The sequence below is a fragment of the Miniopterus schreibersii genome, assembly GCF_964146895.1.
Source record: "Miniopterus schreibersii genome assembly, chromosome: 6".
Lineage (NCBI taxonomy): Eukaryota > Metazoa > Chordata > Mammalia > Chiroptera > Miniopteridae > Miniopterus > Miniopterus schreibersii.
Genome location: NC_138107.1, coordinates 12,969,612 through 12,990,086, shown reverse-complemented (window position 1 = coordinate 12,990,086; position 20,475 = coordinate 12,969,612). Strand labels below are relative to the sequence as shown.

Below are 20,475 nucleotides of genomic sequence, written 5' to 3'. Positions count from 1 at the left end.
TCCAACGGGAAGAGTAATATTACCTGGAGAGATGCCAACCAGGTAGCTGCTGAAACTACCAGGAAAACATCCCTAGTCGAATGAATGAGGCCAACTTCATAATATACATTCTCATGGAATATTTCAGGCACTTCATAGGAGCTGCCCCTTATTTGCCTGGCACGCCTTTCAGGGATTTTGCCTGTATTGAATAACTTCATCTTTACAATAGCCCTTTAAAGTAGGTACTTTCAGTACCTTCTTTTTTATAAGCAGAGGCGTTGAGGCACAAGAAGGTTAAGCTGCTTGTCATGGTGCATGGCTGAGTGGGGACTGACACCATGCAGGCCGGTCCCGGCCGGGTTCTAAGCCTCTGAGGACACCTGACTCGGTCCAGGGGCCCTGCCAGAGTTGGAGGCAGCGTCTCTCTTGCCTCTGTGAAGCGTGGAGGTGGGAAAGGTGGATTTAGGCGTCAGTGCCCTCCTCTCTGCTCTGATGTCCTTCAGAGCCAGGACGTGATACCATCTTCATGTCACCGTGGAGGAAATGCCCGGCATTGATCATGGGGTTTATTAACTTGAAATAATGAAAACTGCTCAGGTGGACTCTCATCACCTCCTGCCTGCCTGCTTTGGGGGCGTGCGGGCCAGGGGTCTAGCCGGTTTCCTGTGCGAGGAGCCAGCGCCTTCCACTCATCTCAAAGGCTGCCGCTCCCTATTCTGTAAGGTGGAGGAAAGGGCCTTTTAACAAAAAGTAGTATTTTGAGCTTTCTGACTCTTTCAGTGACATCCATTAAATGTTTTCTCGTTTTTCTGTTACTTGGGACCTTTTCCTTTGTTTTGTTTTGTTTTGTTTTGTTGTTAATTCTCACCTGAGGATATTTTTTTTCATTGCTTTTCAGAGAGTGGAAGGGAGGGAGGAGAGAGGGAAGGGGGACAGAGGGGAACATCAGTGTGAGAGAGACACATTGACTGGTTGCCTCTCACATGGGCTCCGACTGGGGGCAGGGAGCAAACCCGCAACCAAGGTACGTGCCCTTGACCAGGAATCGAACCCGCAACCCCTTCGGTGCATGGGCTGACGCCCTAACCACTGGGAAACACTGCCCGTGGCACTTGGGACCTTTTTCTCCCATAATTCCAGTTAAGATTTTATGGGAAATAGAACTATTTCCTGTGGTTTTCCCAACTAGGAGTAACAGTAGGTAAATGTTCACAGAATGCGTCTTTTAGCTGCTGAAATTCATTTTCCATGTGTCCAGCTGTGATTCATCAACTCTGACTCTGGTCTTAGGAATCAGATTTTGATTTTTTTCTTTTTTTTTTCTTTTATGAGTTCAGGAATGAGTATAGAGCGTTTACACCACCCCCTCTCCATAAGCAGGCAGTCTCACATCTGGGCAAACTTTTTCTGAAAAAGGTCCAGATAGAATATTTTGACATGAAGGCCAGACATGGCTGTATTGCAGTAAAACTTCATTTACATAAACAGGCAGTGGGCTTGCTGGATTTGGCCCACTGACCCTAGTTTGTAAACCTTATTTCAGGGCTTTTGGCCTCAGCACTGACATTCAGGTCTGATAATTCCTTGTTTGGGGAAGAGGGGCTGCCCACTGCTTCACAGGATGTTTGGCAGCATCCCTGGCCTCTACCCATTTGCCAGAAGTAAGCCCTGACCCATGGTTGTAACAATTAGAAATGTCACCAGATATTACCAGATGTTCCCTGGGGAGCAAAGTCACCCCCAGCTGACAACCACTGTTTCATTCTAAAGCAAACAGTAGAAAATGATAATAGGATGGCCAACAAGAAGGAGTCTCAGGTGAAAAGGAACAGTGGATGCAGCTCAGAAGTCAGGGACAGTGAAGACAGAAGGGCGGCCATTGGATTTGGCCACAGAATTACTGGTGACCTTGAGAAGAGCACTTGGGCTGACGTGGGGGGGCAGCAGTCCAGTTGGAGGGAGCTATACCACTGTGTGCAGAGCCTAAAGAATTCCGACTGGAAGAACAGGGCCAGAGGCTGGGGGGTGATGGGCTGTTTCTCGATGGGAACTGTTAGAACTCGGCAGCATGACTCGGGGATTCTCAGGTTGATCGAAAGACTTGGTTAGTGATGGAGAGAGAAAGGGCCTGTGTTCCAGACCGCAGATGGACAGGAAGGCCTTTTAGAATTTTTCCTCCGTCGCCAAGGAAGGAAGCCTGTCATGTGTAAATGTGTTTCTGTCCCTGTCCCCTTGTAATGCTTGGAGAAGACAGAAGAGAGGTGGCAGGTCCCCGAGGGAGGAGGCCCTAGGAGCTGAGGAGCCAAGCACCCTGTCAAGCCAGCCCAAACAGATGTTGGACCGTGCGTCCCTGTTCCCAGATCTCCTTCTAAAGTTCACACGCTTCTTTTTCTTCATGTTTAGAGTCTTCTTCAAGATCAAAAGCCGGAATGCACACATGAAAACTCACAGGCAGCAGGAGGAGCAGCAGAGGCAAAAGGCTCAGAAGGCGGCTTTTGCGGCAGAAATGGCAGCCACCATCGAGAGGACTACGGGGCCGGTGGGCGCGCCGCGGCTGCTGCCCCTGGACCAGCTGAGTCTGCTCAAACCCATCAAGGACGTGGACATCCTCGACGACGACGTTGTCCAGCAGCTGGGAGGCGTCATGGAAGAGGCCGAGGTCGTGGACACCGACCTCCTCTTGGATGAGCAAGATCCAGTTTTGCTTCAGGGCGACACGGAGCTGTAAAGGCACGTTTGTCACCTAGAGACGACAAAATTTCTGGCCATCTCCATTCATCAGGAAGCCTGGACTGCCTGCTTGTTTTGTAACCATTTTAAACTACCTGTTTAAAAAGTGGTCATTTTATTCAGGTTTAGAAGAAAAAAATCCAGTTTCTTTTCCTTTTATTTAAGAAAAAAAAATTGTTTTTTGTGGGAGGTTGGGGGGAATAAATAATTGGCACAACTCTATTTAAGAGGTGTTTCATCTGGGCTGCATTCCCGTGAACTCATTCCCAGCAGGGAGTGGACCTGACGTTCGTGTTCTTTTGCTTTCAGATGCCAACCATCCCAGTTGCCTTTATCCCCAAACTTTCGGTGAGTGTGCGAATGCGTGTGTCTGTACGAAGCAGGCTGCCCTCTTCTTGCTGGCGCCTTGGCCCTCCTTTCCCACCAAGAGGTATCTTTGTTCTGATCCAACCTCATTCTGTGGGGTGCCGTGAACTTGGCGCCTTTGCCAGGAGACTGTGCTAGGAGGTAGCTTTCCCCAGAGCTAAGGAAGCCTCATGTGCCATGCTCGCCTCTGCACACGTCATTTGAAGAGTTGGCCAAATGGGAGAATTAAGTTTTCTCGCTGCCTTGCCTATCACTTGGCCTGTTTCTAGGAGCCGAGTGCCGTACAGTTTCAGGCAGGGATTTACTGAAGACCTGGTCCGTGGAGCGGTGCCGAGGCCTCTTCCGCGCTCCCCGGGGCTGCTTGGCTCCCCGGGTTGCAGAGCTATTTCAGGGAGAGCCCACTGGAGGCCCATCTGGAAGAAAATAACCCAACTATCAAGTTGCCAGGGCAGTGTTTAGGGAGGGTGGTTGAGAGGCACACGTTGAAGTCCCTGGAATGCCAAGAAGTGTTCTTCTGCCCGAAAGCTGGCGCAGAAGAGCCCATTCTGTCTTGCAACACTGCTAGTGGTCAGTGGCGTTGGGAAACGACTCGGGCCGTTTGGAAGCACTGTGAAACCGCACTCACGGGATTTCGCCGTGATCATCCACGCTGGACCGAAGTTTACCGTGACGCTAACGATGAAGAAAGGGTTTTCTAAGGAATTGGATAGCACATTCACGGGAAATAGCATTAAAGGCCAACGAAAATGATTTCAGATACCACTTTAGCTACAATGTTTGCATTCAAACAGTGAATGTACTCATTAAAGTTGTTTACCAAAGCACTTCTAGAATCTTCCAAGCTACATAACTCTGCCTCCTCCTGTCCCTGTCATCAGGGTTGCTGTTCGTACTTGAAGGTAATAAACCTGTAATCCTTCAAAAATGTCTTTTAGCTCAGGCTTTTGAGCTGAGTCAGACTGACCTGTCCCACTTTTGAGGCAAATGAGTGTCCGCCTTCAGTCTGGGACAAGGCCCCAGCACGGAGAGGACCCCCCTTTAATACGTGACTTCCGGAGAGGGGGCTTTCAGGCCTTGCCCACCCCAGGTAGGCTGGCTCCCTGGCTCCTGTGGCTGTGGCAGTCATGCCCGGCCCCTTTGCTGGCACATGGCATTAGAGACAATGTCAGTGGAAGCCCGAGGATAAGTTTGACTCTGCAGAAGCATTTAGCACACGCTCCTGGCCCGCGGCGGCCCCACACAGGCAGTGTTCTCTGAATCTCAGGAAAGCCAAGGGCAGAAGATAAATACTAAGGTTTTTTTCATTTCAGTCATTCTGTTTTCAGAAAAGAGGTCTTGGAGGTTTCCTACATCTTTTCTTTAGGGGGAAAAGGGTGTTTTATTTTGCTGCCGTTCAGACAGGTCGTTTTCTCGTATGTTCTGATCTCAGACCTGCCTGGGCGCTGTGTGTCAGCTTCGTGGCAGAACCGTTCCAGAGCTATGCCAGCTGTGACGCTGGCTGATGGCGCCTGTCCCAGTGACTACTTCCCCTGCTTGCGGATGTCAGAGTGCTTCTGGAATGGTTCTGCTAGTGGGTGTATGAAAGCTTATTTATCAAAGGAGCCAACACCCAGGAAAATGTTTATAAAGCAAACGTATTCGTTCTGTTTGGAGACTTGCCCAGCCGTTCCAGTTTTAAACATTAAAAATAAACTTGAGTTGCCAAGGCAGAAATATAATGCACAATTTAATTTTGATTTTCCATGCAGTATAGTATAAGCATTTTTGACTTGAAATAACCAAAGAACTCCTCCTTAATGAGACAGTTCAAATTCCTGAATTAGTATTTTTTGACAATATCAACTTCAAGAATTGACTTCATAGTAAAACATTGTACTTTTTTTTTTTTTCCTGAAATGATTCTGTCTGCATGTATGTGTTGTGTTTTAGATTCTCCCACCCCTTCCCGCCCCAAAGAACTTCTCTTCCTGAAGGTCAATGTCTTCACGGTTACTGTTTACTATCAGATGGTTTTTCATTAGTGAATTTAGATCTCTTTGAGAAAGCTTGTATATAAAAAGTTAACAGATATATTTTATGGAAAAACCCATCTTATTTTCAAATATATTTAACTGCTGTTATATTTTATTAGAGGAAGGTTGTAAATATTTTCTAGGAGTTCTATTGTAAAGAAAAGTATTTTTGAAAAAAATTAATGTAATAAAAACGAAAACATTTTTAAATAGTGGTTGTGATTGCTTCCTGTTCTGGCTTCGTTATGTTCTATTCTCAGCAAATGACTTGCATGCCTTCCCATTTCAGGATGTAATTTATTCAGGTTTGCACTATAAGTTGACATCATAATATCTAGTGTGCTTAACTGTATTGTCTCCGGAATGCAGGTCCCTTGGTCCATATCAAAAGCACTATGTATAGCATATTCATAATTTTTCTTTTGTAATGTGTGTATTTTTAATAAGGATTTTATGTAACATTTTGGCAAAAAGAGGGCAGTATTTTCTAGTGAATTTTATAATACATTTTGCTAAAAATGTTTCTTCCTAGGTCAGTTTTTGTTAAGGTGAACCAAAAGTCTTATTTTACCAGGGGTTTAAAAAAAGTTTGAAGCTTGAAAGCAAAGTTATATTTAAACATCACATGTACAAATAAATAAAGATGTTTTATAGACTTGTGCTAAAAAGGTGCATTCCTTAAAAACAAAAACATCTGGGGCATTCTAGGTTGGTCTCCCTCCCCTCCCCAGTGATAAGTATTTTATAAAATTATCACAATTTTTTTTTTCCAGATAGAAAGCCAGGAGACCTTTACTTAAAAGATTCCAGTCATTAGCCACAAAAATTTATGACAGTTCCTATAGAGAGGCAGTTTTCAAATAGAGATGTAACCAGATAGCCACTGTCTTATTTATTTGTGAAAACCTGACTCAATATTGCATCAGCTGCTCTGAAAATAAAATGTTATCTTTCTGAGTTTCACTTGGCTTAAACATTCCTTATTTCTAGCTACTGAAATGACTTCTCAATGCTGGATAAATGCTAATTTGCCTGTTAGTTGATTTCTCTAGACCGGTTTAGAGGTGTGCGGGTTGGATTTAATGCTCATGAAAGTGCGCCCGCCCCACCCTGGAGGCCAGGACAGAAATTTCTGCTACTCGAGCCAAGCCGTGGATGAGCCACTTGGAGAGTTGGTGGTCTCTAGCCATTAGGCGGCTCGTATTCACAAAGGTGTCTCACAGTCTGCATGCTTTGCTAATCTGGATTTCCAGATTCTAAAGAGTGTGTTTACTTTTCAATGGTCAACAATAAACTTCAAGAGAAATCCGAAATTCTGGATTCTATACAGAATTTGCTTTAAGTGGGGCACACCTGTTAAGACCTTGATCTTCTAGGTTCTTTTGTTTTACTTTCATTATCAGTGTTAAGCAGCTATTAGAAGCACTGTGTGTTGGCCAGTGTTGTAAATTTAAATTCTGCTTCCAGGGGCTCAGGTGTCCAATCTGAAGGCTTCTCCTACTGTTATAGTCATCCATTCAGTACTCGGGAGCCCTGTGTACCAGGCACTATTCCACACTGTATTATACCCAGGAGAGTTGAGCGTATAAAAATGACTGTGACATCATTCCTTCCTGCCAAAGAATTCAATACTTAGAAAGAGCATACAGGACCCTGGGAACTGATCCAAGTCCACCGCTGGGAAAAGCAAAGGTCATGCTTTATTAACACTGAACTGCCTCACCATTACCCACACATACACAGCAATTTAAACTAGGAGCTCAACTATTAGTTAAATTAATTATCGCTAATCTTTCAGGCATGCTTATCCGTGTGTGTGTGTGTGTGTGTGTAAATAAAACCTGAAGTTACCTAAAGTCAGTTCTGAATTCCAGACTCCTCAGCCATAAGCCAGCTGGCTGAAGTTTGCTCCAGGAATGAGGATGAGCTTTAATGTTGACACAGCAAAACAATTAGGAAGGCATGTTAAGAAACTGAATAATATATTCCTAAGTGAACCACAGTGATCTTTGGATCACAGACATCCCTGTATAAAAGAGCCCAAGGGCTGATTATTTCCTTTATATGAGATAGAATCTTTTGAAAAGGGCTGTTCTCCCCCACCCCACCCCAAGGGAAGTGTTTGTTTCTGTTTGAGCTGTGAAGGCCCGACAGCCCCACGGGCTTGTTTTGCATTCTGGCACACAGGCTGTTACAGGCAGTATCCATCTCTCCTTTGGCTGTTTTGGGTCATTGCTTCCTCTGCTTGTGCAGTTTTATTTTTGGCATTAATGCCATTTTTAACTACTTTATTGAGGTATGATTGACTAAAAAGCTATGCATATTTATTGTATACAACTTGATGAGTTTGGAGTTAACCATGAAACCATCACAACCAAGAGAAAAGGACTATCCTTTAAAATAGAACCACTGTTGCAATCAAATATGATACAACAGAAATATTTGGTGCACATACTTTTATTTTTCCTGGATATAAAGCAAGCTGGACTCGCATCAACTCTCCTGAGTTATTTGACCTCCTATCCATCTATGGTAGGTGAGAGGTTTGAAAGTTCAGGTGGTGGGGAAGAGACCTACAATGGGTCAAGCTTCTGAACATGGTCCTTGCCCACACACCATACTTAGAGCCCTGTCCACAGCCTCACCATTGGCAAGACCTGGGTTTGCCCCTCACAATGACTCCCACCTTGTCCCCCACTAATTGGACCAGGGTTGGCACGTGACTCCAAGCTATTAGACCCGTAGGCCATTAGGTGACACATGGCATGGCTTAGCCCAGGAAAATGAGGGGACCAAGTCAAATTCCCACATTTGAGAGCATGAATGGAAACTCTTGATGAGCCAAAGGCAGCAAGCAGTGGCCACATGCAAGGCAGAGTTCTGAGGAGCAGAAACTATTTGTAAGCAGAGAGAGCCCATCAATAAAGAAACCATGTTTGGCCACAGGAATGGAAAGGGTATCCAGTCCTTAAGGGTGCTTTGAGCCCACGTATCCAGTTGTAAGAGCAGTCCCGGCCACACATATGTTTTAAAATTAAATACCTTTTGTTGCAAGAGGGTGGGGAAATGGGAATCTCTAATCTTTGTACCCAAAGAGACTTAAATAGAACTGGAGCTGATCATAGGGTTGGCACCAGCCGGCTGCAGGGGTGGAAAGGCATTGAACTAGGATCTTGAAGATGGTAACTATTTCAACTGCAGCTAACTCAACGGTATGACTTTCTGTGAGTCACTGCCATCTCTGAGCCTCAGTTTCCTCACTTAGAAAATTAGGATAAAGTGTCCGTCTTCTTGTGAGGATCAGATTAAGTAGCATAGGTGAAAGTCATTGGCAAGCTGTAATGTCAAAGGGGGACTCAAAGGGGACAGAGGTAGGCTGAGGAGCCATCAGAGAGGTTGCAAATAGGCTGGTCCAAACTTCAGAAGCAGCAACAGAGTTGAAGAGCTGCTGGGAACCCCACTGGCTGAGAGAGACCAGCCAGCTTTGCATGTCACCGTTCACAGAGGGAACCTGAAAAGGGCACTGGGCAGCCTGTCAGGTGTGGCAGAGCTGAGCACAGCAGAGGTACACATTGTAAAGTGTGGTTTCCATGCTCTGGGGTAGGACCGCACTGGGCACCTCTGCCACACCTTCACGTGGACTGAGTCCTGGTAAACAGAGGCCAGTCTAAGGGGCAGGAAGAGTGGGTTTTCGTCCTAGATCTTTCATCAGTTTGTGTGACAGTGGGCAAATCATTCTCTCTTCCTTGGTTCACTAGCCTCCAAATTAGGGGGGGGGGGGGCTTTACATTTGCACAATGCTTTAGTTAAATGCTACAAAATGTTCCCATAAACTTGACTTTTAAATTTTTAATCTTCCCAACAATCTTGTGAGGCGGGTGAGGTAGAAGCAACTTTATGGTACAAATACTGGATGACATCTATTTGCATTATTATGTGCCTGGCATTGTAGCAAACATCATACGTCAGTATCTCGCTTCATCCTCATAGCAGCTATTTGTGAAGTAGGAACTATTATTAGCATCTCTAGTTGATACATGAGAAAACTGAGTCGGTTTTCTCATATATCAACTAGAGATATATCTATAGTAACTTGTTCAATGTCACTCAGCTAAATGGGAAACCTGGGTTTACAACCCAGATCTCCCGATTATAAGGCCAGGGTTTTCAGTGATACTAAACTGCCTCTGTGAAAGCACTCGGGGAAATAAAGCTTAGAGAGCTGGGCAAATGGAAGAAATTTTTATTACAGAAAAACTCAGTTACTAAGCCTTTCAGTTGGAGCTAAATTGTGGTGGACGTTAATAACCTGACACTTTTTGTCTGTAACACCTTTTGCCTCGTGGTACTGGGTGCAGGCCTCTGCGAATTCTGAAATACTAGAGCAGCACAAGGAAATGAAGACTTAGGAAGATCGGCAGGACAGTGGTGTCGGTCGCCTGGAGCGCGGAACGCCAGCCGCTGTGGGGACGGGAGGGGGGATTAGGGAAACGACAAGGCCACTGCCGTGAGGAAGCGGGATGGGGCCTGGACTCAATGGAGTGGCAAACTTTTCTTTATTTTAACGAAATACAGACTTTGTAACATTTTGAAAAATGCATAAATAGTTAAAGACATCAGCCATTAATCCACTACCCAGAGATAACCGCTGTCAAGCGGGGGTTTTTTCCAAGCACGCGTTATGTTTGCCTCCAACACAACAGGAGCCACAGAGGACAGACAGGATTTGTAGAGGAAAATATTGCCGGACCTTGGTCACTACCTGCACATGGGCGGAGGAACCGCGGGAAGCCGACGGGATTCTAATTGCATCCTAACGAAGGCCGGAATTGCGTCTCTATGGTCGTTCCCGTGCCGGAACACAGGGTACAGTCTGTCCTTCCGCGGACTCTATGGTCGGAGGACGCACTGTGACCCCGGAAGGGATCGTGCGAGGCTGACGGAAAGATGGCGGCGCGGGCGGCGCTCGGGGCCGTGTGCCGGCGTCTCTGGCAGGCAGGTACCGGGCAGACTGGGGCACTAGGCGCGCCGACAGGGACATTGCCACTAAGTCTGGCTGACAACCGTCGTTCTGGCCGTCAGGAGTTTTCCCCGATTTTATTCTGCACCTCGGCTCGTTTGCAATAATGTGGCAAGAAAGGGCCTGGTTTTCTCTCGAATTCTTTCATGGGGTAAAACGTAAGTCAGAGCAAAGGCTGGAACAAATGACAGAGCTGGAAAGGATATTGAACATCATACGTTCCACCCTTACACACACACACACACACACACACACACACACACACCCTCTTCACGTTTGCAAAATACACACACAGACACACACACACACACACCTCTTTTCACGTTTGCAAAATAACCCGGGGCTCCGAAAACAGGAAACTTGCCTTGAGAAAATTAGGGGCTGAGCTCGTGGGACGAGATCTGGTTCTTCCCACGGAACTAAATTGAGGTGCTTTCCTCCTATCCAGGGGTTTTGAGATTTAGATGCGAGGCGCTGAAGTCAGAGGAATGAGTGAAATATCCTCTGCGCGGTTCTTTGGAGTAGAAACAAAAACTTAAGCAGTCCTTTACACTAAAAACGGTTGACTCCAAACTGAACTTTTGTTGTTGTGGGGTTTAGTTATCGATATTAGACAATAAAACTGAGACTCTTTAAAGTGCTTATTCCTTTAAAAGTAACACTATTATGTTAATACATGTTAACATAATTAACATTTTTATGGAAAAAGAAATGTTTTTCAAAACAAATTCGGTGAGAAGACTGGCAGTGTTTTATGTTTTTGCAAATCTCTTTCATGTCTGGCTTAAAAGAAGACAGCTGGATTCTCATCTCTGCTTCTTTATTCATATTGAGACAGGCTAGAAAACCAGGATAAGTGGAATAGGGAAACTGAGGCAGATAACGACCAAGCAGTTTACAGTCATCTAGAAAATTGTTAAATCCTATCTTCTGTAACCAAGGACACTTAGGAGTAAACAGTTTACATAACCAGAGGGTAAATAGCTTAAATCATCCCACTCAGGAAGATAGATAGAAGAAATCCAATTAGTGCCATTTGCAAACCACACTCAAGAACAGGGGAAGTTAAGGGAATAAATCTCATTTTAGAACATCAGCATAAAACTGATGAATATTCTGTTGAGATCATCACCAAAGATGTCCCCTAAACTCCCCAGGCCTTCAAAAACCCTCAAAATGAAGATCCCAGCATGGGCTTTCCTTCTAAGGAGCAGGCCTGTGCCTGTCCCCCCCCCCCCCCATCTTCCCCACTAGTACACATCTAAACTCGAAGGGACCCAAAAGACTTGCAGCCAGGTAACAGTGGGCAGCAGCAGCTCCTCCCGGGCTAACCCCATGAACCTGTCCACAAGGCCCCCTTCTCTCTCTGACTTCTTAGTGAGCCAAAGCAGCTCTACCTCGCCCCGTTTTCCCCCGCATAATCTCTCCTGTTGCTGCTTCTATCCTAACCCCTTTGGTTCACTGTCCTCAGTTTTAATAAATGTCCTCTAAACATCACCTGGACTCACGTTGTGAAATCTTTCCTGCAGTCAAGAACCTACACACTACCTGCCAGCCCTTGGCAGACCCACTCAGGGCCAGGTCCCCTTGTCACTAACAATACCACACATCACACAGCCTCTGGAAAACTTCACTGTCTACTTATAAGAGAATGAGAGTGGAAAAGTTGCAGATAAAACCTTAGTATTATTATGAAAGTAATTTCAATCTTCCAGGCCCCCTGAAAGTGTTTCAGGGGCTCCCCAGACGTCCTCAGAGCACACTTTGAGACTCACTCTTCTTAAGAAAAGTCAGATGGTGTTTAGAGGTTGAAGTTTTAAACTAAGGCACGTCTGCAGATAACCTTCAACCCCCTCAAAAAGAAAACTAAGAAATTCAACAGCACTTAGCCTACAACTTTTAAAAGCAGAGGTTTATAATTGGTGAATATAATTGCCAATTGTCATATTCCTTAGATCTGTTGTCTTTCCACACAACTGAATTGTTAGGATCACTGGCAGAAATGTGGGAAGTTTTCTCTGTGATCATGGGTAAAGAGTGGCACTTAACCTCTTCCTCCCTGGTATTGGACCTGATTTCCTCCTCTTTTTGTTTTTCCCCCAATCCAAAGGAAAATATGAAAGTTTTAATTTGCCTCCATCTTGGGAAAAGAGGGGAAGAAGGACAGTAAACTAAGAATAGGCTTTTTAACATACTTAGGTGACCCTCTGTTGTTTTAATTAAGCTTCACTTGTGCTAAAGTTATTATCATCTTCAAAGTATTTTTAAGGATCCTATCATGCTTCCACTTTCTCAGGCTACACATTTAAATCTCAGGAAAGCTTAAAGGAAAAACAGATGGCAAATTAGATATACATAGTACTATGCTTCCTATGACTAGAAGTTTTGATCCACTAGGGGGAGCTGACATTAAAGGATTTGGAAAGGCTGGATTGTTGCATTATGAGGCACAGTAGTGATATAAAAGCAGAGAATGGGTGTAAGTTTCAGTGTGTATGTCAGTTTACTTATAAGCTAGTTATCCTGGCTAAGCCAAGAAATACATACACTGGAAAAGATGTATGAAAGCTTCAAAAGAAGGTACTTCAGAATTCTTATTTCAACTCTTAATTAAATTATAAAGACTTTTTATTCCTTGAAAATATTGAGGTAAATAAGTATTATATTGAATTATATTTAATCTGTAAAAATTATGGGAAAATTAAGCCACATATTTTTCTTTGATGTCCATAAATTTAATTTATAACTTATTTTAATGTGAAAATTACTTATTTTAAAAAGTTCTTCTAAAGTTTAAAATACATAGATTCCCTAGTGTTTTGAATGTCCTTTTTTATTATCAATTCTACCATTGTATTTTTTTAATAAAATCTAATTTGGCATTTTAGTTACCCCAATATCATCTAAAATAATGAGATAGTCCTTTACTTGAAATATCATACATCTTTTTGTTTTTTAATGGAAACTATGAATGGTTTGGGGATTGACTTTAATTCTAATGTGTTCCTTTTTTCTTTAAGGGTTCGAGGGATTTTTCTGTAAACAGTTCTAAGAGCAGTACATCCAAAAATGATGGCTTTCTTCTGTAAGTATGTAATTAGACATGCTAAACTGAACAAGAAAATGGGCTCTTGTGCTATTTTACTTAGGTTCCTCTTTTTTCTGTCCACACAGCAGTACCAACATGAAGTGGGTACAGATTTCAAACCTACATGTTGATGTTCCCAAGGATTTGACCAAGCCTACAGTATGTACTCCTTATTTCTTGGCCTAAGGAACTACATTAGTAATAAATTTTCCTTATTTTATTTAGCGTGGTTTCCCAAACACTTTATGACTAAAAAAATTTTCATCTGGAATAGTGTGCCTGAGTACAGTATTCTCTGATGTCCTTGTTGCTCATGTTCTCTTTCAGGGTTTCTGGGTAAGTTGTAAAGGACTAAATTATTCACCCCACATAACTGGGAGTGAGCAGTCTTTTGCTTGTAACTCGGAATAATGTGAAGAGTTGTCATAATTAATGATGCAGAATACTTGATGTGTTCTAGGAAAATTTGTTTCTTGTGGCCGTCAAATCTTTGTTCTCATTTTAAGGCATTGAGCCTGGGCCTGGACAGTGAGAAAGAGCAGTAGCACAAGTAAAATCCAGAAGTAGCCATATAACTTTGTTTCATTTAAGTAAGAGACATGATTCCTTCAACCCAGTTTTTGTGTTATTTGTAATATTTTGAAATCCTTACAGACTTCCATTTTTTCTAGTTCCACTCCTCAAAAATAACCCTCTTTAACAGTTTAGTATGAATCTTTTTAGACATCTATCTGCACGTAATCATTATATCTATGCACATGCACACCAAAATGGAATGGTGTATACATAATGTACTGCTGTTTCATTTTTTCACTTAGTAGATACTAGGTGTATTTCCATGACTATATATATACATACATACCCCAGGTCTCCAACTCAGATGCCTGCATGGGACGGGCCTGTAAGGAGAGGTGACAGGGTGGTCACAATGATCGGCTATGCCCTTTATAAGTGAGGCAGCTGCTACTTACTCTAGCCACTTATTGCCATGTGGGAAATCAAACCTAGTGATGCCAGATTTACTAAATTTTCCAAGCTACACTGAAATCTAAATTTTAATGTGAAATCTCCTGGTTTTTTGTATTTTTAATAGATACAAAATATCTTTAAAACCCTGTAGGAGGCCCTTGCCAGGTAGCTTAGTTGGTTAGAGCGTCATCTCAGTACACCAAGGTTGCAGTTAGATCCCCTGTCAGGGCGCATACAAGAATTACCCAGTGAATGCATAAATAAGTGGGACAACAAAATGATGTTTTTCCTCTCTCTTTCTCTTTCTTCCTCCCCCCCATCTCTAAAATAAGTTAATTAATTAATTTAAAAAAATTTTAAAACCCTGTAGGGTTTTTTAAACCCAATCAGAATAGGGTTTAAGTAGGGGCTGTATTCCCCCTTCCCTTGTCCTCCAAAGTTTGCCATAGGATATCAGTATATGCTGTTCTTCCAGCAACCCTATTTGGGGTAACTGAGAGTGAATAGTGAATGTGTAGCTTCCTGGTTAGGTAATAGATCTCCTTTCAGGGGTAAAGTAATTAACCCTGAATCCTTGGATTAGTATATAAATTACTGGTTTAATGGATGAATGAAGTGAAGTTAATTCATCTCTTGGAAGAAAATCAGAAATGTCAAACCCATGATTTCTAAGATTTTAAGTATTAGGGTGGAAGTTAAATGTACAGTCAGTGTCATAACATTTTAATTAGAAATGAGTAATTTTTCTGTTATGGCAGGCAAAACACGCATGAATAAAGCCTAATAAAGAATATGGCCCTGGCTGGTGAGGCTCAGTTGGTCAAGCATCGCCCCATGCACAGAGAGGTCACTGGCTTGATTCCTGGTCAGGGCACATGCCCAGGTAGCAGGCTTGATCCCCAGTAGGGGGTTTGCAGGAAGAAACTGATCGATGTTTCTCTCTGTCTCTATGTGTGTGTGTGTGAGTCTGTGTGTGTGTGTCGCTCTGTCTTGCCCTTCCTCTCCCTCTAAAATCAATAAACATATCCTCGGGTGAGGTTGAAAAAAAGAATATGAATAGTAATTGCTCACCTTTATTATAACAATGTTTTATCATTTATAAACACTTCAATCTGTGTTTTTTATTTTCTAAAGAAATGCTGTGAGCTGTAGCATCAGTATTGTATTTTATGTATGAGAAAACTAAAGTGCGGTGAGATTATATGACTTGCTCACTGTCATTCAGCTCGAAGTAGCAGAGTTTAATTCTCAACCTAGGTCTTCTGACCGGGCTACTTTTGTTAACAGACCCCCAAATCCTTTCCCATTGTGAATTTGGGGCTCAATACTATTAAGTTAGACTGTTGCATTAGTGATTTTGTACGTTGTCTTGAAAGTCCGTCTGATTCTAACTGCATTTTAACAGATTATAAGGATCGTTGTGCATATTTGAATGTGATAGTATCTAGATATTTAAGCTAACAGTGTTAAAATGTTACTTAGCATTTTTCTCCCCATTTATTGCTAAACTCTGAAGTTGCTCAATTGTGGGTAATATGTTAAAATTTTAGTTGTGACTATTACAGGAACCACAAGTGAAACTTTTCTTTTTTATTTTAAAATTGTAGATAACCATTTCTGACGAACCAGACACATTATATAAGCGCCTGTCAGTTTTGGTAAAAGGCCATGATAAGGCTGTGTTAGACAGTTACGAATATTTTGCTGTGCTTGCTGCTAAAGAACTTGGTATCTCTATTAAAGTGTAAGTATGGTCTTTCCTAATCTGACCTGTCAGCTGCTGATCAACCATGAAAATGGTGCTGATTCCAGCTAAGTCTGAGCTCTTAAATGGAGAGAACTCATGATAGGTAGGATGTAGCTTTGCCCTATTATCCCAAGCAGGATCATCCCTTCCTGTGTTCCAGAACGTTTAAATACTAGAATGAGTGAACCAGGAAAATGAAGGAAATCCTTTCTCTACCAATTTTATAGACTTAAGGAGACCCAAGAAGCACTCAAGTCTGGGATCTCCATGGGGCAGGGAGGCAGTTAGGTGGACAAGCACTCCTTTTAGATCCTTTGATTTGATAGTCTTCAGTTGATACATTCATCATTTCAAAACTGCCCTGAGAAACACCACTCACCCAGTAACTTCATGCCTGAGCAAGGTGAGCTTTATATGGCCCTGAAGTCACTGCAGGGTCAAGTATAACTACCTCCTTTGTCGTGTCACCTGCTCCTGATGTAGAACAAGGCCCATTTGAGGCTTTGTTAGTCCACCTTTTTATAAAACACAAGGAACCCACGTTTTCCATAACTGACTATAATTTTGTGATTATCGATGTATCTGTAGGTTTTCCTAAAATAACACATATACAGAGACATTACAACTGTGTTTAACACACTGGTGTTACCCTTTCCAGTCCATGTGTTTGGTCAGTAAGGGACTTCAAGGCTGTAGAAGCTGGAGGCTTGTGTGTGCGTGCACTTGCGTGCATGCTGAGGCTCAATTTTGAGTCTGTGGAAAAATGTTTGTGTTGCTGTCTGAGGTGTTTATTTTGGCCTGAGCTTTATGGCAGCAGTTGTTAAGCATAGATGACAGTCCTGACAAGTGGAAGTCTGTAAATGGTAGTTAATGCCTGTAATTGAGTATGAGCCTGACCTACACAATTGGGGAATCATGCTTTGGTATCAGTGACTCAGGTTTTAACCTCACTTAGCTTAAGTATGTTGTTTTGCCCATTAATTTTCAGGCATGAACCTCCAAGGAAAATAGAGCGATTTACTCTTCTCAAATCAGTGCATATTTTCAAGAAGCACAGAGTTCAGTATGAAATGAGAACACTGTACAGATGTTTAGAGGTGAGTTTATTCTACACATTCAGGGATTTTTGAAATGCCCAAATTTCATACTAGCAAACCTGTCCTTTAGGGTTGACTGGGCTGACTTCCTTTCCGTCAGCTCATGCCTAATAGTTGCAGAGGAGGTGTAAATGTCCTTTTGTGTTTATGGGAGCAACAGATAGGAAAATCAAACTCAAAGCCATCCTTTAGAATAGTTCATACTTAAACTCAATAATGCAAATTATGCTGACTATTTTTATACACTAAGATAGCATTAGAATTTTTTGCTTTTCAAAAATTCTAGTTAAATTTTCACACAGTTCTAATAATTCTTTTCACGTGCTTACTGGATTTCCATGTCTATCAAGGGCAGCATTAAGATTTTCATTTGGTCTGGCCAGGCGGGGCTCAGCAGTTGAGCATTGACCCAGGCAGGATCCAGGAGACAGCAGTTCGATTCCCAATCAGGGCACATGCCCGGGTTGCGGGCTCGATCCCCAGTAGCGGGTGTGCAGGAGGCAGCCGATCAATGACTCTCTCTCATCATTGATGTTTCCATCTCTCTCTCCCTCTCTCTCTCTGAAATCAATAAAGACATATTTTAAAAAATAAATAAAATTTTCATCTTCTTCATTAGTGCATTCACTAGGGTCAGTCACTAGTGCAGTCACTATGGTCTTGTGGTTAAGGATTGCATGGGTTCTGGAGTCAGACAGCCATATGTCCTGTACCTCAATTCCTTTATCTGTAGAATGGGAATAATAATGGTACCCATCTCCTAGGTTAGTGTGAGGATTAAATGCGATATTTATCTAAAGCACTGAGTATACTTCCATCACATAATTAATGGTTGATAAATGCTATTAAAACAAGTGCTTGTGCATCTTTTACATTGGAAGCACTGTACTAGGCATTGAGGGTACAAATATAATTAAAACGTAGTCCCACCCTTAAATAGAAAATAAAAACCCAAAATTTTATGCACAGAAACACCTCGGCATGGAGCATGCAGAAAATCTCATACTAACTCTGTCTTGTAATCTAGTCTGTTTCCGTTTGTCTTGTTTTGTCAAACTCTTGTAAGTTTACTGGTTTGATACCATGCTTGCCAGCTGGGGTCCATGGAGCCCTGGCTTTACAACGTCTGGGAGGAATTGCCAACGTCCAGGGCCATGCTCCTCCCATTCAGTTCAAACAGAGAATCTACAGTTATTGTTTTTCAGTTGGGATTCTGTGTAAGATTTCATAGAAGAAGAAAAGACTGTTCCACTTTTACCAATAAAACTTAAAAGTTTCTGCTCTAACAGCATAACATGAACCAATTTCATGTTTGAAATTTCAGTTAAAACATCTAACTGGAAGTACAGCAGACGTCTACTTGGAATACATTCAGCGAAACTTACCTGAAGGAGTTGCCATGGAAGTTACAAAGGTATGATGTTAATTTCTACCTCTGTTGGAGGGTAGATCTGTGTTGGGTCACAACCTTCTTGGGAGCTTCCCAGGTGTAATGTGAAACCACCCCTGGATGTGATGGGCAAGGAAAGGGAGAGGCAGACCACTCCAAATGGTAGGTGGCAGGTTTAATAAGCAAGGGAACTTACTTACCTGCTTTGTCTTGGGCAGCTGCAAGACAATTAGCTTTCCGTACCCACCTGCCAAATCTTAAAAGTTTATATAGGGCCCCAACTGGGGTCATTCATGTACCCAGAAGACCTTAACTGGGGTCACTCATGTACCCAGTCCAGATAGTCTCAATACCATATTTCTCTCTTAAGCCTGTATCCTTGGAACAGGTTCTGGGAGCAGGGAAGGCAAGCAGAACACATTCCAAATCACGGGAGGAGACAAGGAACCTTCTATTGCTCAGGTTCAGCTCACAGGTCAAACTGGCAGTCATGTCTTTTTGATGACCTTCCCCAACCATCTGTATTGTTGTTATAATACATTGCAGCCTGGTCCTGGCCCACTGAGTGGAGGGGAGCGCCTATGATGGCCCTGGAGGCAGGGTTGCCACAGTGGTTGGGATCTCCACTTCCCTGTGCAGTGGTGGCAGCTCACCGAGTCCTGCACTGCAGCCACGTCCTCCCTGAGCTGCCTCTGAAGTCTCCCTGCCTCTCAGGAGTTATTTAAACACGGGAACCACATTAGGTGGCAGTCCCTAGAGATCACTGAGGATCAAATAGATTATATATGCCAGAGTTTTATACACCATCAAGCTTTCTTTCTGTTTCCAAGCCTACAAAAAGATAAGAGGGGTAAAAGAAAAGAGTCAAGAGGATTTAAGGGAGCAAAATTAATCTATTTTGTGGCCAAAGAATTAGGTCCCCATTTTATTATAGTTTCATTTTTCTCTTTTTAGACAAAATTAGAACGGTTACCAGAACACGTCAAGGAGCCAATCTGGGAAAAGATACCAGAGGAAAAAGAAGAAAGCAAGTCATAAAGTCTCAGAGAGACTAGCTGCGCGGGCTTTTGAAAGGAGGGCGGGCCAGCCACGTGGGCTGAAGTGGAGACTGCTTCCAGCTGAGACGGCTCTGAGTCCATGTAACTGCTCTGTTGAGTCCACATGTCGTGGTCAGTGGGCAGCAGGGGGTGGAACATTAGGGATACAATGAACTATAGGGGAAGAACCACCTTATCTATTCTTTTATACAGGTTACCCTTCCAGTTCTGATTTTAACAAATGTGAGTAAACCATTTTGACAACTGTGCACCAAGAGTCGATTTATGTTTATGTTTATCATATCATTCATCTGAAACTGAATGTTTGAAATACTGCTCACATACATTTTTTTCTTTTGAGGTTCCTAGGAGGAACCTTTGGTTAATTTGATTAATTTAACACTGAGCAGTTAAAGTTTTTGACCTTCACTTTAGTGCAAGCTATGGTCGTTTGTTTGGTGGTGATGACCTCCAAATTTCACCTCGTTTAAGCACTCCATTCTTGAATACACTTTGCAGTAGACCAGGCGTACTTGTGGCATGCACTGAACCTTTGTAGCCAAGACCCTGCAGGGCTGCCTAAAAGGATCACTGTAATGGAATTTAAGCTCTTAAGAAATTACCGCCTGTATCGTTTCACCCATCCTGTGATTCACTCATTCAACAGGCTTTTATTTTGTTAACTTACCAAAAATTGAATAGAAATAACGGCTTTTGAAAATTGTGCAAGGCACAGAAAATATTTTCCTTATTAAGTTCCTCACTGATAAGAAGGCCTCTTTCTTTCGGTAAATGGTACTCTTTTTGTTTGGAGATGTCTACTTTTCCATGAAATTAAATAGTAGTTAAAGCCCTGAAAGAAGCAGGACTACAATGGGCTGAAACTGTTGATGTATCAACCCCAAGGGAGTGATTCGTTTCCTTTTTACAGCAGAATCAGGGCCTCGCCTTTGTAGTTTTCTTCACATCTTTGGCATAGTTATGACTTCTCAGTTTTTCCCCCCCTTAAACTGGAATTCCTATTCTCTCTTCCTGAC

General features: G+C 42.8%; 2 protein-coding genes across 13 annotated transcripts in view; both read left to right on the top strand.

Moving 5' to 3' along the window:
• Positions 1–6,053, top strand: part of TRERF1 (transcriptional regulating factor 1) — a 200,113-nt gene extending 194,060 nt beyond the window's left edge. For all 10 annotated transcript variants that reach the window (XM_081140330.1, XM_081140329.1, XM_081140326.1 and 7 more), the window contains exon 18: positions 2,386–6,053. In XM_081140330.1, coding sequence (XP_080996456.1) covers positions 2,386–2,710 — 325 coding nt within the window. In that variant the 3' untranslated portion in view covers positions 2,711–6,053. The remainder of the gene's footprint in view (positions 1–2,385) is intronic.
• Positions 6,054–9,997: 3,944 nt separating this feature from the next.
• On the top strand, positions 9,998–19,707 carry MRPS10 (mitochondrial ribosomal protein S10). 3 transcript variants are annotated; one of them, XM_081139737.1, is made up of 7 exons: positions 9,998–10,085; positions 13,131–13,195; positions 13,285–13,357; positions 15,775–15,911; positions 16,903–17,011; positions 18,336–18,425; positions 19,356–19,707. In XM_081139737.1, the coding sequence occupies exons 1-7, from the start codon at positions 10,038–10,040 to the stop codon at positions 19,437–19,439; spliced, it is 606 nt and encodes a 201-aa protein (XP_080995863.1). In that variant the 5' UTR covers positions 9,998–10,037; the 3' UTR covers positions 19,440–19,707. The 3 variants fall into 3 exon arrangements, with proteins under 3 accessions (XP_080995863.1, XP_080995864.1, XP_080995865.1); XM_081139738.1 differs by having other exon boundaries at positions 10,017–10,085; positions 13,288–13,357; XM_081139739.1 differs by having other exon boundaries at positions 10,031–10,089.
• Positions 19,708–20,475: the final 768 nt, after the last annotated feature.

Coding starts and splice junctions, on each gene's coding strand:
- MRPS10 (XM_081139737.1), top strand. CDS start 10,038: ATGGCGGCGCGGGCGGCGCTCGGGGCCGTGTGCCGGCGTCTCTGGCAG. Junction 15,912..16,902: donor CTTGGTATCTCTATTAAAGT/GTAAGTATGGTC, acceptor ATTAATTTTCAG/GCATGAACCTCCAAGGAAAA. Junction 18,426..19,355: donor TTGCCATGGAAGTTACAAAG/GTATGATGTTAA, acceptor TTCTCTTTTTAG/ACAAAATTAGAACGGTTACC.